General features: G+C 56.0%; 1 protein-coding gene across 2 annotated transcripts in view; it reads right to left on the minus strand.

The window, feature by feature from the left end:
• Positions 1-16,890: 16,890 nt before the first annotated feature.
• The window catches only part of LOC116957721 (golgin subfamily A member 7-like), a 30,349-nt gene continuing 23,619 nt past the window's right edge, over positions 16,891-23,620 (minus strand). For both annotated transcript variants that reach the window (XM_032980043.2, XM_032980042.2), the window contains exon 6: positions 16,891-23,242. In XM_032980043.2, coding sequence (XP_032835934.1) covers positions 23,213-23,242 — 30 coding nt within the window. In that variant the 3' untranslated portion in view covers positions 16,891-23,212. The remainder of the gene's footprint in view (positions 23,243-23,620) is intronic.

Here is a 23,620-nt window from a genome sequence, read left to right on the forward strand (position 1 = left end):
CGTCGACAAATCCCAGCGATGATTACAAAGCCGCAAAGCCGCAAAGCCGCGCGTGGCTGCGCGTGGCCACCCCTCCCCCCTACCCCCCTCCCTCCATTGTTCTCTACCCCCCTCAGCCCCGCCCCTCACACCCCCCCCCAGCCTCCCCGCCCCCCCGCCCCTCCAGCCTTTGTGTCGTCATCGCGTTTCATGCCTTTGTGAGCGGTGGAAAGGAAACGGCAGTGGAGCGTTGAGTCATCTCCCTCCCTCCTTCATCTCTACCTCTTCATCTACCTCCCTCATCTACCTCTACCTCTTCATCTCTACCTCTACCTCTTCATCTTCATCTCCCTCCCTCCTTCATCTTCATCGTCATCTCTACATCTTCATCTCTCTACCTCTCTCTCCTTCATCTTCATCTCTCATCCTCTCTACCTCTCCCTATTCATCTCCCTCCTTCATCTTCATCTTCATCTCTCTCCCTCTCTCTCCCTCTCTCTACCTCTCTCTACCTCTTCATCTCTACCGCTCTCTCTACCTCTTCATCTTCATCTCTCTCCTCTCCCTCCCTCTCTCTCCCCTTCATCTCCCTCTCTCTCCCCTTCATCTCTCTCCCCTTCATCTCTCTCTCTTTCTCCCTCTCTCTCCCCTTCATCTCTCTCTCTTTCTCCCTCTCTCCCCCCTTCATCTCTCTCTCTCTCCTTCATCTCTCTCCCCTTCATCTCCCCTTCATCTCTCTCTCTTTCTCCCTCTCTCTCTCCTTCATCTCTCTCTCTCTCTCCCCTTCATCTCTCCCTCTCTCTCGCCATCTCTCTCCCCTTCATCTCTCTCTCTCTCCCCTTCATCTCTCTCTCTTTCTCCCTCTCTCTCCCCTTCATCTCTCTCTCTCTCTCTCTCCTTCATCTCTCTCTCTCTCTCCCCTTCATCTCTCCCTCTCTCTCGCCATCTCTCTCCCCTTCATCTCTCTCCCCTTCATCTCCCCTTCATCTCTCTCTCTTTCTCCCTCTCTCTCTCCTTCATCTCTCTCTCTCTCTCCCCTTCATCTCTCCCTCTCTCTCGCCATCTCTCTCCCCTTCATCTCTCTCCCCTTCATCTCCCCTTCATCTCTCTCTCTTTCTCCCTCTCTCTCCCCTTCATCTCTCTCTCCCCTTCATCTCTCCCTCTCTCTTGCCATCTCTCTCCCCTTCATCTCTCTCCCCTTCATCTCCCCTTCATCTCTCTCTCTCTCTCTCCCCTTCACGTCTCTCCCTCTCTCTCTCTCCCTTTCTCACGATCTCTCTCTCTCTCCCTCTCTCTCCCCTTCATCTCTCCCTCTCTCTCTCTCCCTTTCTCACGATCTCTCTCTCCCCAGTCGAGGCAGGCAGGCAGAGAGAGAGAGAGAGAGCGCGAGGGCACGACAGGAGGAGGAGGAAGAGGTGGGGGGAGGAGGCGGAATCGGAGCGGATCGAGCGAACAATTGCCGCGCGTGGCGATGCTGATTACGCCGCCGCTGATGATTATAGCCACGCGAAGTGCCGTCACCCTCCACTACACCACCCCTCCTACCCCTACCCCTACCCACTCCCCTACCCCTACCCACACCCACACCCACACCACCACCACCACCACCACCACCCACACCACCACCACCACCACCCACACCACCACCACCACCACCACCCACACCACCACCACTACCACCACCACCCACACCACCACCACCACCCACACCACTACCACCACCACCACCCACACCACCACCACCCACACCACCACCACCCACACCACCACCACCACCCTCACCACCCACACCACCACCACCACCACCACCACTCACACCACCACCACCACCACCACCCAAACCACCACCACCCACACCACCACCACCCACACCACCACCACCACCACCACCCACACCACCACCACCACCACCCTCACCACCCACACCACCACCACCACCACCACTCACACCACCACCCACACCACCAACACCACCACCACCCACACCACCACCACCACCACCCACACCACCACCACCACCACCCACACCACCACCACCACCCACACCACCACCCACACCACCACCACCACCCACACCACTACTACCACCACCACCACCACCCACACCACCACCACCCACACCACCACCACCACCACCACCCACACCACCACCACCACCACCCACACCACCACCACCACGATCGCGAATCGCGGCCACGGATTTCGCGACCCGCTCGCAGAGCTCCGTCCCTGGGAGGAGTCCTCGTCAGAGTCACGTGTCTGTCTGTCAAGACAGACACGTGACTCTGTGATAGAGTCACGTGTCTGTCTGTCTGTCAAGACAGGGGCACGTGTCTATCTGTCAAGACAGGGGCACGTGTCTCTGTGATAGAGTCACGTGTCTGTCTGTCAAGACAGGGGCACGTGTCTCTGTGATAGAGTCACGTGTCTGTCTGTCTGTCAAGACAGAGGCACGTGACTCTGTGATAGAGTCACGTGTCTGTCTGTCAAGACAGGGGCACGTGTCTGCCTGTCAAGACAGGGGCACGTGTCTCTGTGATAGAGGCACGTGTCTGTCTGTCAAGACAGGGGCACGTGTCTCTGTGATAGAGTCACGTGTCTCTCTGTCTGTCAAGACAGGGGCACGTGTCTCTGTGATAGAGTCACGTGTCTGTCTGTCAAGACAGGGGCACGTGTCTTTGTGATAGAGTCACGTGTCTGTCTGTCTGTCAAGACAGGGGCACGTGCCTCTGTCTTGATAGAGGCACGTGTCTGTCTGTCAAGACAGGGGCACGTGTCTCTGTGATAGTCACGTGTCTGTCTGTCTGTCAAGACAGGGGCACGTGTCTCTGTGATAGTCACGTGTCTGTCTGTCTGTCAAGACAGGGGCACGTGTCTCTGTGATAGTCACGTGTCTGTCTGTCTGTCAAGACAGGGGCACGTGCCTCTGTCTTGATAGAGGCACGTGTCTGTCAGTCTGTCAAGACAGGGGCACGTGTCTCTGTGATAGAGTCACGTGTCTGTCTGTCTGTCTGTCAAGACAGCGGCACGTGTCTCTGTGATAGAGTCACGTGTCTGTCTGTCTGTCAAGACAGGGGCACGTGTCTGTCTGTCAAGACAGAGGCACGTGCCGCTGTCTTGATAGAGGCACGTGTCAGTCTGTCAAGACAGGGGCACGTGCCTCTGTGATAGAGTCACGTGTCTGTCTGTCTGTCTGTCAGGGGCACGTGTCTCTGTGATAGAGTCACGTGTCTGTCTGTCAAGACAGAGGCACGTGTCTGTCTGTCAAGACAGGGGCACGTGTCTCTGTGATAGTCACGTGTCTGTCTGTCAAGACAGGGGCACGTGTCTCTGTGATAGTCACGTGTCTGTCTGTCTGTCAAGACAGGGGCACGTGTCTCTGTGATAGTCACGTGTCTGTCTGTCTGTCAAGACAGGGGCACGTGCCTCTGTCTTGATAGAGGCACGTGTCTGTCAGTCTGTCAAGACAGGGGCACGTGTCTCTGTGATAGAGTCACGTGTCTGTCTGTCTGTCAAGACAGCGGCACGTGTCTCTGTGATAGAGTCACGTGTCTGTCTGTCTGTCAATACAGGGGCACGTGTCTGTCTGTCAAGACAGAGGCACGTGCCGCTGTCTTGATAGAGGCACGTGTCAGTCTGTCAAGACAGGGGCACGTGCCTCTGTGATAGAGTCACGTGTCTGTCTGTCTGTCTGTCAGGGGCACGTGTCTCTGTGATAGAGTCACGTGTCTGTCTGTCAAGACAGAGGCACGTGTCTGTCTGTCAAGACAGGGGCACGTGCCTCTGTGATAGAGTCACGTGTCTGTCTGTCTGTCAAGACAGGGGCACGTGCCTCTGTGATAGAGTCACGTGTCTGTCTGTCAAGACAGGGGCACGTGTCAGTCTGTCAAGACAGGGGCACGTGCCTCTGTGATAGAGGCACGTGTCTGTCTGTCTGTCAAGACAGGGGCACGTGCCTCTGTGATAGAGTCACGTGTCTGTCTGTCAAGACAGGGGCACGTGTCTCTGTGATAGAGTCACGTGTCTGTCTGTCTGTCAAGACAGGGGCACGTGCCGCTGTCTTGATAGAGGCACGTGTCTGTCTGTCAAGACAGACACGTGCCTCTGTGATAGAGGCACGTGTCTGTCTGTCAAGACAGGGGCACGTGTCTCTGTGATAGAGTCACATGTCTGTCTGTCAAGACAGCGGCACGTGCCTCTGTGATAGAGTCACGTGTCTGTCTGTCTTGACAGAGGCACGTGCCGCTGTGATAGCAGCACGTGCCGCTGTCCTGGCAAGGATTCTTCAACATCGCCTTGCCAGGCACGCTGAGGAGAGGCTTGCGGAGCCCCAATGCGGTTTCAGGAAAGGGCGGTCCTGCATAGATGCCATATTTTCTGTCCGTCTGCTACAGCAGAGGTTGTAGGGAATTCCAACAAGTCCTACATCTCTGCTTTATTGACCTGGTCAAGGGCCTTTGATACCATCAGTAGGCCCTGGGCTCTGGGTCGTTCTTCGTGCTTTTGGAGTACCTGACCCTCTGTGCTCACGATCATTAAGGACCTTCATGATGGTGAGCGGACCCGGGTAAAACTACGTGGCCGGGAGTCAGAGCCATTCCTTGTACACGTTGGGGTGCGACAGGGATGTCCTCTGGCTCCCACATTATTTAACATCTATATTGACCGCGTAGTTCGTGAAGCCTTCAATAGCTGCACCGGGGGAATCTCCATTTGGTACAGATACGCGATGCCACGTGGTGTCACGTGGTGCCACGTGGTGCCACGAGGTGCCACGCGGTGCCACGTGGTGCCACGTGGTGCCACACGATGCCACGTGATGCCACGCGGTGTCACGTGATGCCACGTGGTGTCACGTGATGCCACGCGATGCCACGTGGTGTCACGTGATACCACGTGGTGCCACGTGATACCACGTGGTGCCACGTGGTGCCACGCGGTCCCACGCGGTGCCACGCGTTGGCACGCGGTGCCACGTGATGCCACGCGCGCGCCCCCCCCCACACCCCCGTGGCTCCGGCCCCCCACGAGACGGAGAGAGGGGGGGGGGCGAGTTGGCGAGGTTACAGGGGGCGGCTTCGTCTTTGTGACAAACGCAAAGATGGCGATGCGTACACAGTGCCAGCCACCGGCCCACAGACCCCCAGACCCCCAGACCCAGAGACCCCCAGACCCCACAGACCCACAGACCCACAGACCCACAGACCCCACAGACCCCCCAGACCCCACAGACCCCCCAGACCCACAGACCCACAGACCCACAGACCCACAGACCCACAGACCCACAGACCCCACAGACCCACAGACCCACAGACCCCCAGACCCCCAGACCCACAGACCCCCAGACCCCCAGACCCACAGACCCACAGACCCCACAGACCCCACAGACCCACAGACCCCACAGACCCCACAGACCCACAGACCCACAGACCCACAGACCCCCCAGACCCCCCAGACCCACAGACCCCAGACCCCCAGACCCCCCAGACCCCCCAGACCCACAGACCCACAGACCCCCAGACCCCACAGACCCACAGACCCACAGACCCCACAGACCCACAGACCCCACAGACCCCCCAGACCCACAGACCCCACAGACCCCACAGACCCCACAGAACCCACAGACCCACAGACCCACAGACCCCCAAACCCAGAGACCCCACAGACCCCCCAGACCCACAGACCCCACAGACCCACAGACCCCCAGAACCCACAGACCCACAGACCCCCAAACCCAGAGACCCCACAGACCCCCCAGACCCACAGACCCCACAGACCCACAGACCCCCAGAACCCACAGACCCACAGACCCCCAAACCCAGAGACCCCACAGACCCCCCAGACCCCACAGACCCCACAGACCCACAGACCCCCAAACCCAGAGACCCAGAGACCCACAGACCCACAGACCCACAGACCCACAGACCCCACAGACCCACAGACCCCACAGACCCACAGACCCCCCAGACCCACAGACCCCCCAGACCCCCAGACCCCCAGACCCACAGACCCCCAGACCCACAGACCCCCAGACCCCCAAACCCCCCAGACCCACAGACCCCACAGACCCCACAGACCCCACAGACCCACAGACCCACAGACCCCCCAGACCCCCCAGACCCACAGACCCACAGACCCACAGACCCCCCAGACCCCCCAGACCCCCAGACCCACAGACCCCCAGACCCCCCAGACCCCCAGACCCACAGACCCACAGACCCCCCAGACCCACAGACCCCACAGACCCCACAGACCCCCAGACCCACAGACCCCCAGACCCCCAGACCCACAGACCCCACAGACCCCCCAGACCCACAGACCCCCAGACCCACAGACCCCCCAGACCCACAGACCCCACAGACCCCCCAGACCCACAGACCCACAGACCCACAGACCCACAGACCCACAGACCCCACAGACCCCCCAGACCCCCCAGACCCACAGACCCCACAGACCCCCCAGACCCCCAGACCCACAGACCCACAGACCCCCCAGACCCACAGACCCCACAGACCCCCCAGACCCAAAGACCCACAGACCCCACAGACCCCCCAGACCCACAGACCCACAGACCCACAGACCCACAGACCCCCAGACCCACAGACCCCCCAGACCCACAGACCCCACAGACCCCCCAGACCCACAGACCCACAGACCCACAGACCCCCAAACCCAGAGACCCCACAGACCCCCCAGACCCACAGACCCCACAGACCCACAGACCCCCAGAACCCACAGACCCACAGACCCCCAAACCCAGAGACCCCACAGACCCCCCAGACCCCACAGACCCCACAGACCCACAGACCCCCAAACCCAGAGACCCAGAGACCCACAGACCCACAGACCCACAGACCCACAGACCCCCCAGACCCACAGACCCACAGACCCCACAGACCCCCCAGACCCACAGACCCCCCAGACCCCCAGACCCCCAGACCCACAGACCCCCAGACCCACAGACCCCCAGACCCCCAAACCCCCCAGACCCACAGACCCCACAGACCCCACAGACCCCACAGACCCACAGACCCACAGACCCCCCAGACCCCCCAGACCCACAGACCCACAGACCCACAGACCCCCCAGACCCCCCAGACCCCCAGACCCACAGACCCCCAGACCCCCCAGACCCCCAGACCCACAGACCCACAGACCCACAGACCCCCCAGACCCACAGACCCCACAGACCCCACAGACCCCCAGACCCACAGACCCCCAGACCCCCAGACCCACAGACCCCACAGACCCCCCAGACCCACAGACCCCCAGACCCACAGACCCCCCAGACCCACAGACCCCACAGACCCCCCAGACCCACAGACCCACAGACCCACAGACCCACAGACCCCACAGACCCCCCAGACCCCCCAGACCCACAGACCCCACAGACCCCCCAGACCCCCAGACCCACAGACCCACAGACCCCCCAGACCCACAGACCCCACAGACCCCCCAGACCCACAGACCCACAGACCCCACAGACCCCCCAGACCCCCAGACCCACAGACCCACAGACCCACAGACCCACAGACCCACAGACCCCACAGACCCCACAGACCCCCCAGACCCACAGACCCCCCAGACCCACAGACCCCACAGACCCCACAGACCCCCAGACCCACAGACCCCCCAGACCCACAGACCCCACAGACCCCCCAGACCCCCCAGACCCACAGACCCCACAGACCCCCCAGACCCCCCCGACCCTATCTCTCTCTCTCTCTACACCTGTCCGTCAAGATTGCCAGCCTTCAACAGGCGCTGATCGCCAATTGCGGGGGGGGGGGGGAGGGGGGGGGTGATGACGACCACCCCCCTCCACCCCCACCCCCCTCCACCCCCACCCCCTTCCACCCCCACCCCCCCTCCACCCCCACCCCCCGGAACACGGCCGTGCCGACACTCAATGGAACGACGCCCACGGTGACCGATATCCCAGCGGGTGCTTCAGCGTGGGTGTGAGTGGGTAGGGTGGTGGTGGTGGTGGTGATGGTGGTGGTGGTGAGAGATGAGAGCGGGAGATGAGAGAGAGAGAGAGAGCTATGATGATGATGATGATGGGTATCTGCCAAGGCACGCATGCCTAATCTCTCTCTCTCTCTCCCCGACTCCTCCTACGACTCCTACTACTCCAGATCTAACGCCCACCGGCACCTCGAACTCCTGGCCTGGGCCACGAATCGCGTATCGCGGGGCTGCGTACAGCCAGGAATGACAACAAACGGGAGCTCACAATGGCCCAGGACGGAGGCTCTTGAGCACCTGGGGGGAGAGGGGGAGAGGGAGGGAGGGAGAGGTCATAATGGACGTGCCGGAGTCTGTGGGTCTCTGTGTGGTGGTGAGTCTGTGGGTCTCTGTGTGGTGGTGGTGGTGAGTCTATGGGTCTCTGTGTGGTGGTGGTGGTGAGCATATGGGTCTCTGTGTGGTGGTGAGTCTGTGGGTCTCTGTGTGGTGGTGAGTCTGTGTGTCTCTGTGTGGTGGTGAGTCTATGGGTCTCTGTGTGGTGGTGAGTCTATGGGTCTCTGTGTGGTGGTGGTGGTGGTGAGCATATGGGTCTCTGTGTGGTGGTGAGTCTGTGGGTCTCTGTGTGGTGGTGAGTCTGTGTGTCTCTGTGTGGTGGTGAGTCTATGGGTCTCTGTGTGGTGGTGGTGAGTCTGTGGGTCTCTGTGTGATGATGAGTCTATGTGTCTCTGTGTGGTGGTGAGTCTGTGGGTCTCTGTGTGGTGGTGAGTCTGTGGGTCTCTGTGTGGTGGTGAGTCTATGTGTCTCTGTGTGGTGGTGAGTCTATGTGTCTCTGTGTGGTGGTGAGTCTATGGGTCTCTGTGTGGTGGTGGTGAGTCTATGGGTCTCTGTGTAGTGGTGAGTCTATGGGTCTCTGTGTGGTGGTGGTGAGTCTGTGGGTCTCTGTGTGATGATGAGTCTATGTGTCTCTGTGTGGTGGTGAGTCTATGGGTCTCTGTGTGGTGGTGGTGAGTCTGTGGGTCTCTGTGTGGTGGTGGTGAGTCTATGGGTCTCTGTGTGGTGGTGAGTCTGTGGGTCTCTGTGTGGTGGTGAGTCTATGGGTCTCTGTGTGGTGATGAGTCTATGGGTCTCTGAGTGGTGGTGGTGAGTCTGTGGGTCTCTGAGTGGTGGTGGTGAGTCTATGTGTCTCTGTGTGGTGGTGAGTCTATGGGTCTCTGTGTGGTGGTGAGTCTGTGGGTCTCTGTGTGGTGGTGAGTCTATGTGTCTCTGTGTGGTGGTGAGTCTATGGGTCTCTGTGTGGTGGTGGTGAGTCTGTGGGTCTCTGTGTGGTGGTGGTGGTGAGTCTATGGGTCTCTGTGTGGTGGTGAGTCTGTGGGTCTCTGTGTGGTGGTGAGTCTATGGGTCTCTGTGTAGTGGTGAGTCTATGGGTCTCTGTGTGGTGGTGAGTCTATGGGTCTCTGAGTGGTGGTGGTGAGTCTATGGGTCTCTGTGTGGTGATGAGTCTATGGGTCTCTGAGTGGTGGTGGTGAGTCTGTGGGTCTCTGTGTGGTGGTGAGTCTATGTGTCTCTGTGTGGTGGTGAGTCTATGGGTCTCTGTGTGGTGGTGGTGGTGAGTCTGTGGGTCTTTGTGTGGTGGTGAGCATATGGGTCTCTGTGTAGTGGTGAGTCTATGGGTCTCTGTGTGGTGGTGAGTCTGTGGGTCTCTGTGTGGTGGTGAGTCTGTGGGTTTCTGTGTGGTGGTGAGTCTACGTGTCTCTGTGTGGTGGTGAGTCTATGGGTCTCTGTGTGGTGGTGGTGAGTCTGTGGGTCTCTGTGTGGTGGTGGTGGTGGTGAGTCTATGGGTCTCTGTGTGGTGGTGAGTCTGTGGGTCTCTGTGTGGTGGTGAGTCTATGGGTCTCTGTGTAGTGGTGAGTCTATGGGTCTCTGTGTGGTGGTGAGTCTATGGGTCTCTGTGTGGTGGTGGTGAGTCTATGGGTCTCTGTGTGGTGATGTCTATGGGTCTCTGAGTGGTGGTGGTGAGTCTGTGGGTCTCTGTGTGGTGGTGAGTCTATGTGTCTCTGTGTGGTGGTGAGTCTATGGGTCTCTGTGTGGTGGTGAATCTGTGGGTCTCTGTGTGGTGGTGAGTCTATGTGTCTCTGTGTGGTGGTGAGTCTATGGGTCTCTGTGTGGTGGTGAGTCTGTAGGTCTCTGTGTGGTGGTGAGTCTGTGGGTCTCTGTGTGGTGGTCGTGAGTCTATGTGTCTCTGTGTGGTGGTGGTGAGTCTATGGGTCTCTGTGTGGTGGTGAGTCTGTGGGTCTCTGTGTGGTGGTGAGTCTGTGGGTCTCTGTGTGGTGGTGGTGAGTCTATGTGTCTCTGTGTGGTGGTGAGTCTGTGGGTCTCTGTGTGGTGGTGAGTCTGTGGGTCTCTGTGTGGTGGTGAGTCTGTGGGTCTCTGTGTGGTGGTGGTGAGTCTATGGGTCTCTGTGTAGTGGTGAGTATATGGGCCTCTGTGTGGTGGTGAGTCTGTGGGTCTCTGTGTGGTGGTGGTGAGTTTATGGGTCTCTGTGTGGTGGTGAGTCTATGGGTCTCTGTGTGGTGGTGAGTCTATGAGTATCTGTGTGGTGATGAGTATATGGGTCTCTGTGTGGTGGTGAGTCTGTGGGTCTCTGTGTGGTGGTCGTGAGTCTATGTGTCTCTGTGTGGTGGTGGTTAGTCTATGGGTCTCTGTGTGGTGGTGGTGAGTCTATGGGTCTCTGTGTGGTGGTGAGTCTATGTGTCTCTGTGTGGTGGTGAGTCTATGGGTCTCTGTGTGGTGGTGGTGGTGAGTCTGTGGGTCTTTGTGTGGTGGTGAGCATATGGGTCTCTGTGTAGTGGTGAGTCTATGGGTCTCTGTGTGGTGGTGAGTCTGTGGGTCTCTGTGTGGTGGTGAGTCTGTGGGTTTCTGTGTGGTGGTGAGTCTACGTGTCTCTGTGTGGTGGTGAGTCTATGGGTCTCTGTGTGGTGGTGGTGAGTCTGTGGGTCTCTGTGTGGTGGTGGTGGTGGTGAGTCTATGGGTCTCTGTGTGGTGGTGAGTCTGTGGGTCTCTGTGTGGTGGTGAGTCTATGGGTCTCTGTGTAGTGGTGAGTCTATGGGTCTCTGTGTGGTGGTGAGTCTATGGGTCTCTGTGTGGTGGTGGTGAGTCTATGGGTCTCTGTGTGGTGATGTCTATGGGTCTCTGAGTGGTGGTGGTGAGTCTGTGGGTCTCTGTGTGGTGGTGAGTCTATGTGTCTCTGTGTGGTGGTGAGTCTATGGGTCTCTGTGTGGTGGTGAATCTGTGGGTCTCTGTGTGGTGGTGAGTCTGTGGGTCTCTGTGTAGTGGTGCGTCTATGGGTCTCTGTGTGGTGGTGAGTCTGTGGGTCTCTGTGTGGTGGTGGTGAGTCTATGGGTCTCTGTGTGGTGGTGAGTCTATGTGTCTCTGTGTGGTGGTGGTGAGTCTATGGGTCTCTGTGTGGTGGTGAGTCTATGGGTCTCTGTGTGGTGGTGAGTCTATGGGTATCTGTGTGGTGGTGAGTCTGTGGGTCTCTGTGTGGTGGTCGTGAGTCTATGGGTCTCTGTGTGGTGGTGAGTCTGTGGGTCTCTGTGTGGTGGTGGTGAGTTTATGGGTCTCTGTGTGGTGGTGAGTCTGTGGGTCTCTGTGTGGTGGTGGTGAGTCTGTGGGTCTCTGTGTGGTGGTGAGTATATGGGTCTCTGTGTGGTGGTGAGTCTATGTGTCTCTGTGTGGTGGTGAGTCTGTGGGTCTCTGTGTGGTGGTGAGTCTGTGGGTCTCTGTGTGGTGATGAGTCTGTGGGTCTCTGTGTGTGTGATGAGTCTATGGGTCTCTGTGTGGTGGTGAGTCTATGGGTCTCTGTGTGGTGGTGAGTCTATGGGTCTCTGTGTGGTGATGAGTCTATGGGTCTCTGTGTGGTGGTGAGTCTATGGGTCTCTGTGTGGTGGTGATGAGTCTATGGGTCTCTGTTTGGTGATGAGTCTGTGGGTCTCTGTGTGGTGGTGGTGAGTCTATGGGTCTCTGTGTGGTGGTGAGTCTATGGGTCTCTGCGTAGTGGTGAGTCTATTGGTCTCTGTGTGGTGGTGAGTCTATGGGTCTCTGTGTGGTGGTGAGTCTGTGGGTCTCTGTGTGGTGGTGATGAGTCTATGGGTCTCTGTGTGGTGGTGAGTCTATGTGTCTCTGTGTGGTGGTGAGTCTGTAGGTTTCTGTGTGGTGGTGAGTCTGTGGGTCTCTGTGTGTGTGATGAGTCTATGGGTCTCTGTGTGGTGGTGGTGAGTTTGTGGGTCTCTGTGTGGTGGTGGTGAGTCTGTGGGTCTCTGTGTGGTGGTGAGTCTATGGGTCTCTGTGTGGTGGTGAGTCTATGGGTCTCTGTGTGGTGATGAGTCTATAGGTCTCTGTGTGGTGGTGGTGAGTCTATGGGTCTCTGTGTGGTGGTGGTGAGTCTATGGGTCTCTGTGTAGTGATGAGTCTATGGGTCGCTGTGTGGTAGTGGTGAGTCTATGGGTCTCTGTGTGGTGGTGGTGAGCCTATGGGTCTCTGTGTGGTGGTGAGTCCATGGGTCTCTGTGTGGTGGTGAGTCTATGGGTCTCTGTGTGGTGGTGAGTCTATGGGTCTCTGTGTGGTGGTGAGTCTATGGGTCTTTGTGTGGTGGTGAGTCTATGGGTCTCTGTGTGGTGATGAGTCTATGGGTCTCTGTGTGATGATGAGTCTGTGGGTCTCTGTGTGGTGGTGAGTCTATGGGTCTCTGTGTGGTGATGAGTCTGTGGGTCTCTGTGTGGTGGTGGTGAGTCTATGGGTCTCTGTGTGGTGGTGATGAGTCTATGGGTCTCTGCGTAGTGGTGAGTCTATTGGTCTCTGTGTGGTGGTGAGTCTATGGGTCTCTGTGTGGTGGTGAGTCTGTGAGTCTCTGTATGGTGGTGGTGAGTCTATGTGTCTCTGTGTGGTGGTGGTGAGTCTATGGGTCTCTGTGTGGTGGTGAGTCTATGGGTCTCTATGTGATGATGAGTCTGTGGGTCTCTGTGTGGTGGTGAGTCTATGTGTCTCTGTGTGGTGGTGAGTCTATGGGTCTCTGTGTGTGTGATGAGTCTATGGGTCTCTGTGTGGTGGTGAGTCTGTGGGTCTCTGTGTGGTGGTGAGTCTACGGGTCTCTGTGTGGTGGTGGTGAGTCAATGGGTCTCTGTGTGGTGGTGGTGAGTCTATGGGTCTCTGTGTGGTGGTGAGTCTATGGGTCTCTGTGTGGTGATGAGTCTATGGGTCTTTGTGTGGTGGTGAGTCTCTGGGTCTCTGTGTGGTGGTGAGTCTGTGGGTCTCTGTGTGGTGGTGAGTCTGTGGGTCTCTGTGTGGTGGTGAGTCTATGGGTCTCTGTGTGGTGGTGAGTCTATGGGTCTCTGTGTGGTGATGAGTCTATAGGTCTCTGTGTGGTGGTGGTGAGTCTATGGGTCTCTGTGTGGTGGTGGTGAGTCTATGGGTCTCTGTGTAGTGATGAGTCTATGGGTCGCTGTGTGGTAGTGGTGAGTCTATGGGTCTCTGTGTGGTGGTGGTGAGCCTATGGGTCTCTGTGTGGTGGTGAGTCCATGGGTCTCTGTGTGGTGGTGAGTCTATGGGTCTCTGTGTGGTGGTGAGTCTATGGGTCTCTGTGTGGTGGTGAGTCTATGGGTCTTTGTGTGGTGGTGAGTCTATGGGTCTCTGTGTGGTGATGAGTCTATGGGTCTCTGTGTGATGATGAGTCTGTGGGTCTCTGTGTGGTGGTGAGTCTATGGGTCTCTGTGTGGTGATGAGTCTGTGGGTCTCTGTGTGGTGGTGGTGAGTCTATGGGTCTCTGTGTGGTGATGAGTCTATGGGTCTCTGTGTGGTGGTGGTGAGTCTATGGGTCTCTGTGTGGTGGTGAGTCTGTGGGTCTCTGTGTGGTGGTGGTGAGTCTATGGGTCTCTGTGTGGTGGTGAGTCTATGGGTCTCTGTGTGGTGGTGAGTCTATGGGTCTCTGTGTGGTGGTGAGTCTGTGGGTCTCTGTGTGGTGGTGAGTCTATGGGTCTCTGTGTGGTGGTGAGTCTATGGGTCTCTGTGTGGTGGTGAGTCTATGGGTCTCTGTGTGGTGGTGAGTCTGTGGGTATCTGTGTGTGATGAGTCTGTGAGTCTCTGTATGATGATGAGTCTATGGGTCTCTGTGTGGTGGTGAGTCTATGGGTCTCTGTGTGGTGGTGAGTCTATGGGTCTCTGTGTGGTGGTGAGTCTATGGGTCTCTGTGTGGTTTTAGTCTGTGGGTCTCTGTGTGGTGGTGGTGAGTCTATGGGTCTCTGTGTGGTGGTGAGTCTATGTGTCTCTGTGTGGTGGTGAGTCTATGGGTCTCTGTGTGGTGGTAGTCTATGGGTCTCTGCGTGGTGATGAGTCTATGGGTCTCTGTGTGGTGGTGAGTCTACGGGTCTCTGTGTGGTGATGAGTCTACGGGTCTCTGTGTGGTGATGAGTCTATGGGTCTCTGTGTGGTGGTGATGAGTCTATGGGTCTCTGTGTGGTGGTGAGTCTATGGGTCTCTGTGTGGTGGTGAGTTTGTGGGTCTCTGTGTGGTGGTGGTGAGTCTATGGGTCTCTGTGTGGTGGTGAGTCTATGGGTCTCTGTGTGGTGGTGAGTCTATGGGTCTCTGTGTGGTGGTGAGTCTATGGGTCTCTGTGTGGTGGTGGTGAGTCTATGGGTCTCTGTGTGGTGGTGAGACTATGGGTCTCTGCGTGGTGGTGAGTCTATGGGTCTCTGTGTAGTGATGAGTCTATGGGTCTCTGTGTGGTGGTGAATCCATGGGTCTCTGTGTGGTGGCGAGTCTATGGGTCTCTGTGTGGTGGTGAGTCTATGGGTCTCTGTGTGGTGGTGAGTCTATGGGTCTCTGTGTGGTGATGAGTCTATGGGTCTCTGTGTGATGATGAGTCTATAGGTCTCTGTGTGGAGGTGAGTCTATGGGTCTCTGTGTGGTGGTGAGTCTATGGGTCCCTGTGTGGTGGTGAGTCTATGGGTCTCTGTGTCGTGGTGAGTCTATGGGTCTCTGTATGGTGGTGAGTCTATGGGTCTCTGTGTGGTGGTGAGTATGTGGGTCTCTGTGTGGTGGTGAGTCTATGGGTCTCTGTGTGGTGGTGAGTCTATGGGTCTCTGTGTGGTGATGAGTCTATGGGTCTCTGTGTGGTGGTGAGTCTATGGGTCTCTGTGTGGTGATGAGTCTATGGGTCTCTGTGGTGGTGAGTCTATGGGTCTCTGTGTGGTGGTGAGTCTATGGGTCTCTGTGTGGTGAGTCTATGGGTCTCTGTGTGGTGAGTCTATGGGTCTCTGTGTGGTGGTGAGTCTATGGGTCTCTGTGTGGTGGTGGTGAGTCTATGGGTCTCTGTGTGGTGATGAGTCTATGGGTCTCTGTGTGGTGGTGAGTCTATGGGTCTCTGCGTGGTGGTGAGTCTATGGGTCTCTGTGTGGTGGTGATTCTATGGGTCTCTGTGTGGTGGTGGTGAGTCTATGGGTGTCTATGTGATGATGAGTCTATGGGTCTCTGTGTGGTGGTGAGGCTATGGGTCTCTGTGTGGTGGTGAGTCTATGGGTCTCTGTGTGGTGAGTCTTGGGGTCTCTGTGTGGTGAGTCTATGGGTCTCTGTGTGGTGGTGATTCTATGGGTCTCTGTGTGGTGATGAGTCTATCGGTCTCTGTGTGGTGGTGGTGAGTCTATGGGTCTCTATGTGATGATGAGTCTATGAGTCTCTGTGTGGTGGTGAGTCTATGGGCCTCTGTGTGGTGAGTCTATGGGTCTCTGTGTGGTGGTGAGTCTATGGGTCTCTGTGTGGTGGTGGTGAGTCTATGGGTCTCTGTGTGGTGGTGGTGAGTCTATGGGTCTCTGTGTGATGATGAGTCTATGGGTCTCTGTGTGGTGGTGAGTCTATGGGTCTCTGTGTGGTGGTGAGTTTGTGGGTCTCTGTGTGGTGGTGAGTCTGTGCGTCTCTCTGTGATGATGAGTCTATGGGTCTCTGTGTGGTGGTGAGTCTATGGGTCTCTGTGTGATGATGAGTCTATGGGTCTCTGTGTGGTGGTGAGGTTGTGGGTCTCTGTGTGGTGATGAGTCTATGGGTCTCTGTGTGGTGAGTCTATGGGTCTCTGTGTGGTGAGTCTATGGGTCTCTGTGTGGTGGTGAGTCTATGGGTCTGTGTGGTGGTGAGTCTATGGGTCTCTGTGTGGTGGTGGTGAGTCTATGGGTCTCTGTGTGGTGATGAGTCTATGGGTGTCTATGTGATGATCAGTCTATGGGTCTCTGTGTGGTGGTGAGTCTATGGGTCTCTGTGTGGTGGTGGTGAGTCTATGGGTCTCTGTGTGGTGGTGAGTCTATGGGTCTCTATGTGATGATGAGTCTATGGGTCTCTGTGTGGTGATGAGTCTATGGGTCTCTGTGTGACGGTGGTGAGTCTATGGGTCTCTGTGTGGTGGTGGTGAGTCTATGGGTCTCTGTGTAGTGATGAGTCTATGGGTCTCTGTGTGGTGGTGAGTCTATGGGTCTCTGTGTGGTGATGAGTCTATGGGTCTCTGTGTGGTGGTGATGAGTCTATGGGTCTCTGTGTGGTGGTGAGTCCATCGACTCCGCCCGGCCATCCACCACTCCCCTAGGTCGACTCAGCCTCAACACGAGCTACCAGCTGCGGTGTGTAGCAAGGCACGCGGTGCGGAGGTTGGGGAGGGGGGTGTGGCATGCCTGTGACGTCACAGGGCAGCGACGTCACTGCCCTGTGACGTCAGAGGGCCCCAACCACGTGACGGCGACGCCCCCTCCCCCGGTGACTTCGCCACCGGGCACCACCCCCCCCCTCTCTCCCGATGACGTCGCGGCTGGCTCCGCCCCCCGGTGACGTCACCGCAAACGTGACGTCACAGAATGGTGACGTCACACGAGGCGCTCACGTGATCGTCGCTGATGGCAATTCACGCGGACGGAGGGCGATGGTCTTTATCATCAATGATCATCATCATCGTCGTCATCATCATCATCGTCATCATCATTATTATTACAATAATAAACAGTGGAGTTAAAAACATCGAGTACAGAGTTGGTCGCTATACACAGAGACAGAGAGACAGACAGACACAGAGACACACACACAGAGACAGAGAGAGAGACACACACAGAAACAGAGAGAGACACACACAGAGACACAGAGAAACACACACAGAGACACAGAGAGACACAGACACACACAGAGACACACACCCAGAGACAGAGAGAGAGACACACAGAGACAGAGAGAGACACACACAGAGACACAGAGAGACACAGACACACACAGAGACAGAGACACACACACAGAGACAGAGAGAGACACACACAGAGCCAGAGAGAGAGACACAAACACAGACAGAGACACACACAGAGACAGAGAGAGACACACAGAGACAGAGAGAGACACACACAGAGACACAGAGAGACAGAGAGACACAGACACACACAGAGACAGAGAGAGACATACACAGAGACAGAGACAGAGAGACACAGACACACACACAGAGACAGACAGACACACAGAGACAGAGACACACAGAGACAGAGACACACACAGACAGAGACAGACAGAGACACACACACAGACAGAGACACACAGACAGACAGACAAAGAGACACACACAGAGACACACACACAGACAGAGACACACAGACAGACAGACAAAGAGACACACACAGAGACACACACACATAGACACACAGACAGAGAGACACACAGAGAGACACACACAGAGACACGCACAGAGACACTCACACAGAGAGAGACACTCACACAGAGAGAGACACTCACACACACACAGACACTCACACACACACAGAGACACAGAGAGAGACTCACACACAGAGAGAGAATCACACACAGAGAGAGACACTCACACACACAGACACACAGAGACACACAGAGACACTCACACACAAGAGACACAGAGAGAGAGACTCACACACAGAGAGAGACACTCACACAGAGAGAGAGACAATCACACACAGAGACACTCACACACACAGACACACAGAGACACTCACACACAGAGACACAGAGAGAGAGACTCACACAGAGAGAGAGACACTCACACACAGAGAGAGACAATAACACACAGAGAGACACACACATAGACACACACAGAGACACACAGAGAGACACACACAGAGACACAGAGAGAGAGAGACTCACACACAGAGAGAGACACTCACACACAGAGAGACACACACATAGAGACACACAGAGACACACACACACAGAGACACACACACACACAGACACACACACAGAGAGACACACAGACACACACACATAGACACACACACACATAGACACACACACACAGAGAGACACAGAGAGATGTCGATACCACAGCTGGGTTCTCCAGACCGGTGTGTCTTAGTGCGTGTGTACATGTGTGTGTGTCTTAGTGTGTGTGTCTTAGTGTGTGTGTCTTAGTGTGTGTGTCTTAGTGTGTGTGTACATGTGTGTGTCTTAGTGTGTGTGTAAGTGTGTGTACATGTGTGTGTGTGTACATGTGTGTGTGTACATGTGTGTGTGTACATGTGTGTGTCTTAGTGTGTGTACATGTGTGTCTTAGTGTGTGTGTCTTAGTGTGTGTGTACATGTGTGTCTTAGTGTGTGTGTACATGTGTGTGTCTTAGTGTGTGTACATGTGTGTCTTAGTGTGTGTGTACATGTGTGTGTCTTAGTGTGTGTGTACATGTGTGTGTGTACGTGTGTCTTAGTGTGTGTACATGTGTGTCTTAGTGTGTGTGTCTTAGTGTGTGTGTACATGTGTGTGTCTTAGTGTGTGTACATGTGTGTGTGTACATGTGTGTGTGTACATGTGTGTGTGTGTACATGTGTGTGTCTTAGTGTGTGTACATGTGTGTGTCTTAGTGTGTGTGTACATGTGTGTGTCTTAGTGTGTGTGTGTACATGTGTGTGTACATGTGTCTTAGTGTGTGTGTCTTAGTATGTGTGTACATGTGTCTTAGTGCGTGTGTACATGTGTGTGTGTGTACATGTGTGTGTCTTAGTGTGTGTCTTAGTGTGTGTTAGTGTGTGTCTTAGTGTGTGTTTACATGTGTGTGTTAGTGTGTGTTAGTGTGTGTGTGTTAGTCCGGCAAAACAACCCCCTACCTCCTCGCGGTGCCGGACGGGCAACTCTGTCGTGGACAGTGCTGTGGGGGGAGGTCCAATTTTGATTGTCCACCACAGGGGCTAAACGGGGGCTCTGGACGGGTGCGAGGGGCTGGTAACCCCTCCACCTTCAATTAATTACCACTAAACCACGAGTTAAACTGAAATATGTAACTAATGAGCTTGTGCCGGAGGCCCCGGGGGGCCAGACGTCTATGACGTCTCCTGGCCAAACCCCTGTTGGCGGAGCCAGGAGATTGAATCTCTACCCTCGGGGCTCCTCTAGAAACAACGAAAAGCCACTACGGGTGGCCACGTGGAATGTTCGAACGCTCACAGCGGAGGAGAGGCTGCCACTCCTCTGTCGGGAGCTGGACTGGTACCGCCTGGATCTATGTGGCATTCAGGAGGTTCGGTGGACCGGCTCTGGCTCCTGCCACCATGAGGGGTGGACAGTCCTCTACTCGGGGCAGCAGACTGCCAAACAACAGGGTGTGGCTCTTCTTTTGAACAAAAGAATTAAGGGGGCGTGGGAGCGTGGCGGTGAGGTGTGGGAAGCTGTAAGCCCCAGGCTACTTTAGGCTCGCCTTCCCATCAACCGGAGGCGAGGAATGGTGGTCGTGGTTACTTATGCCCCCACCGAAGATGAACATTCGTGGAGGGATGCAGGCAAAGCCGATGAGTCAGATGCCTTCTATGACCTCCTGTCACAGGTGCTGGCTAAAGTGGCCCCTCGGGATAGTCATCATGTTGGGTGACTTAAATGCCCGAGTTGGTCATGATACTGGCACCTGGTCTGGAGTGATTGGAGGGCATGGGCCAGATCAGCTCAATAACAACGGTAGGAGGCTGCTAGATTTTTGTGCAGCCCATGGGCTTGTAATTACCAACACGCTGTTCCGGCATCGGCACATCCACACATAATGGTTGCATGCCGGGTCCAAGCAAGAACATCTGCTGGACTAGTGACGGACCAGTGGATGCGAGCCCATGTCCTTGACACCAGGACCTACCGTGGAGCTGATCTGCCCTCTGACCATCGACTAGTCATCTGTAAGATGCGCCTGCCATTCTTCCACTCCGGTGGTAGGTGTGCACCCAGGACCCCATTCCAACCTAAAGTGGCCTGGTCTCAGTTATCTGATGAAAGTTGTAAGCGAGAATTTCATCATCGCTTGCGGCTGGGATTGGCATCGTCCCCGACTCCTCCTGATGTCGAGGGTAAATGGGCGAGGGTTAGGACTGTGACTCATGCAGCTGCAATGGCTGCTTTGGGTACGTGGTCCAGACCTCCCCAGACACCCTGGATGACAGAGGAGGTGTTCAGGATGGTTGAGAAAAAGCGACAGGCCCACTGTCATCGGCTACAGAATCCCACGTCAGAGAATGAGGAGGCTAACCGCAGCCTTCGCTCAGAGGTTGATGGGTGGTGGTCGCGGGTTGCTGAGGAGATGGGAGTCTGCCTCAGTGGCCCGTGATCACAAATCTCTATTTAACTCCATCAAAAAAGTAACCTGCAGCACCACACCTATTACCATCATTAGGGGAAAAAACGGTGATCCAATCTCCGACCCCCAGGAACAGGTTTGCAGATTTGCTGAGCATTTCTGTGAGGTCCTGGGGGAGGGAAAATCCCTCAGCCAGGAAAACATCGTGGCACAAAGTGAGGATGACCCTGCTGAGGCTGCGGTGCCTCAAATATTGGAAGAAGTCACCCCCCTGTGAGTGGCTGGCTGAGGTGCCATCTATTGAAGAAGTATTGAAGGCAATCCGGAGTCTGAGACCAGGAAAGGCAGCGGGCAGAGATGATCTCAAGCGAAATGCTGAGAACGGCGTTTGTGCACAGACTGCCCTATATGACATCATAACGGTCTGGACCACTGGACGGGTTCCGCAGGATTGGAAGGATGCCCTGGTGGTCCCCCTTTTTAAGAAGGGGGACCGCACAGACTGTAACAACTACAGGGGCATCTCACTCCTCAGTGTGCCGGGAAAGGTCCTGGCAAGGATTATTCAGCATCGCCTTGCCAGGCACGCTGAGGAGAGGCTTGCGGAGCCCCAAAGCGGTTTCAGGAAAGGGCTGTCCTGCACAGATGCCATGTTTTCTGTCCGTCTGCTACAGCAGAGGTGTAGGGAATTCCAAAAAGACCTACATCTCTGCTTTATTGACCTGGTCAAGGCCTATGATACCATCAGTAGGCCTGGGCTCTGGGTTGTTCTTCGTGCTTTTGGAGTACCTGACCCTCTGCTCACGATCATTAAGGACCTTCATGATGGTGAGCGGGCCCGGGTAAAACTACGTGGCAGGGAGTCAGAGCCATTCCCTGTACACCTTGGGGTGCGACAGGGATGTCCTCTGGCTCCCAGATTATTTAACATCTATTTTGACCACGTAGTTCGTGAAGCCTTCAATAGCTGTACCGGGGGAATCTCCATATTGTACAGATATAATGGGAGGCTGATCGATGCCCGGGTGCGGTCAAGGGATGGCTCCCTATTGCTCAACCACGTTATGTATGCTGATGATTTGGTAATAGCTGTTCATTCAGAGGAGGAGTTGGAGATGCTGCTGCTGAGACTGGAGCGTGCCACTAAGAGGTGGGGCCTTACCATCAGCCCCACCAAAACTAAGCACCTGCCGGGGTATTTTGTACCATCGGACACTACATCCCCACAACTCCCAATCGGTGATGGGGCAGTTGTGGAGAGAGTGGAGAGTTTCCCATACCTGGTCAGTGTGCTTATAACTGGCTCCAGTTTAACAGCAGAGGTCTCACTCTGAATCAGTCGAGCGGCAATATCTTTTCATCGGTTGCGTAACGCTGTGTGGAAGCTACCTGGTCTTTCGCTCCGCACTAAGCTTCAGGTCTTCTTGGCCACGGTAATTCCCTCCCTTCTCTACGCTTGTGAAACGTGGACCCCCCTAATGGAACATCTTCGCCGGTTAGAAACATTTAGGCTGGCCTGCCTACGATCCATCCTGGGTTTAACCAGACTGGATTGTGTGAGGAGCTCACAAATCCGTGAAAGATCTGGGCAAGGTCCCATCGGTGAGCTCCTCCGGCGGGGAAGGCTGCGATGACTGGGTCATGTAGCCCGCAAGCACAGCCACCGCATGCCGAAACAGCTTTTGTTCGGCCGGATTGAGGGGGCTAAGCGGGCGCGGCACGGGCTAGAGAAGAGATGGAGTGATGTGGTACAGGAGGACGTGGAGCTGAGTGGACTTGCCGATGACTGGTATCAGCGGTGTCAAGATCGGCCTCAGTGGAGGAGGCTCGTGAAGGATGCTACTGGGCAGTTGGAGGCAGTCGCCCTCCAACAACAACGGAGGGCGGAGGAGCGGCGCTCAGAACAACGAGCGGAGCGCCGGGTGGCTAAAGCACAGCAGGTTGGCACAGTAGGGGGCACAGGTGGTGCATCAGCCAGTCATCTCAGTCAGTCGACCCGTGGCACCTGGGTCTGCCCCGTGACCTCCTGCCAGCGGGCGTTCGACACTTCACGTGGCCTCAGGGTGCACATAGCCTGGCACAAGCGTCGTGGTGACGTCACCGCCACTTAGTGGCGAATGGCGGTTGTTGTTGTTAGTGTCTTAATGTGTGTGTATGTGTGGGTTACTGTGTGTGTATACAGGCGTGTGTTAGTGTGTGTGTGACTGTGTGAGTGAGTGGATGAGTGGGTGGGTGAGTGGGTGTGTGAGTGAGTGGGTGAGTGAGTGGGTGGGTGGGTGAGTGGGTGAGTGGCTGGGTGGGTGAGTGGGTGAGTGAGTGGGTGGGTGAGTGGGTGAGTGGGTGAGTTGCTGAGTGAGTGGGTGAGTGAGTTCGTGGGTGGGTGAGTGGGTGGGTGAATGAGTGGGTGGGTGAGTGGGTGGGTGAGTGGGTGAGTGAGTGGGTGAGTGAGTGGGTGGGTGAGTGGGTGGGCAAGTGAGTGAGTGGCTGAGTGGGTGGCTGAGTGGGTGGGTGAGTGAGTGGGTGGGTGAGTGGGTGAGTGAGTGGGTGGGTGAGTGAGTGAGTGGGTGAGTGGGTAGGTGAGTGAGTGGGCGAGTGAGTGGGTGGGTGGGCGAGTGAGTGGGTGGGCGAGTGAGTGAGTGAGTGGTGAGGAGTGGTGAGGAGTGGTGAGCGTCGCCCCAGTTGACTCAGTGGTCTTCGTAGACGCTCACCTCCACCTGCAGGGCACATGGTCAAGGAGCGAAGACAACTACTCACTCACCTGGTGAGTGAGTGAGTGGGTGGGTGAGTGAGTGAATGAGTGGTAGGTGAGTGAGTGACTAGGTGAGTGACTAGGTGAGTGAGTGACTAGGTGAGTGACTAGGTGAGTGACTAGGTGAGTGAGTGACTAGGTGAGTGACTAGGTGAGTGACTAGGTGAGTGAGTGACTAGGTGAGTGAGTGACTAGGTGAGTCAGTGAGTGAGTGACTAGGTGAGTGACTAGGTGAGTGACTAGGTGAGTGAGTGACTAGGTGAGTCAATGAGTGAGTGACTAGGTGAGTGACTAGGTGAGTGACTGGGTGAGTGACTGGGTGAGTGACTAGGTGAGTGAGTGA

The sequence above is a fragment of the Petromyzon marinus genome, chromosome 83, assembly GCF_048934315.1.
Source record: "Petromyzon marinus isolate PM22_M1 ecotype Great Lakes invasive population chromosome 83, UKy_Petmar_22M1.pri1.0, whole genome shotgun sequence".
Taxonomy (NCBI): Eukaryota; Metazoa; Chordata; class Hyperoartia; order Petromyzontiformes; family Petromyzontidae; genus Petromyzon; species Petromyzon marinus.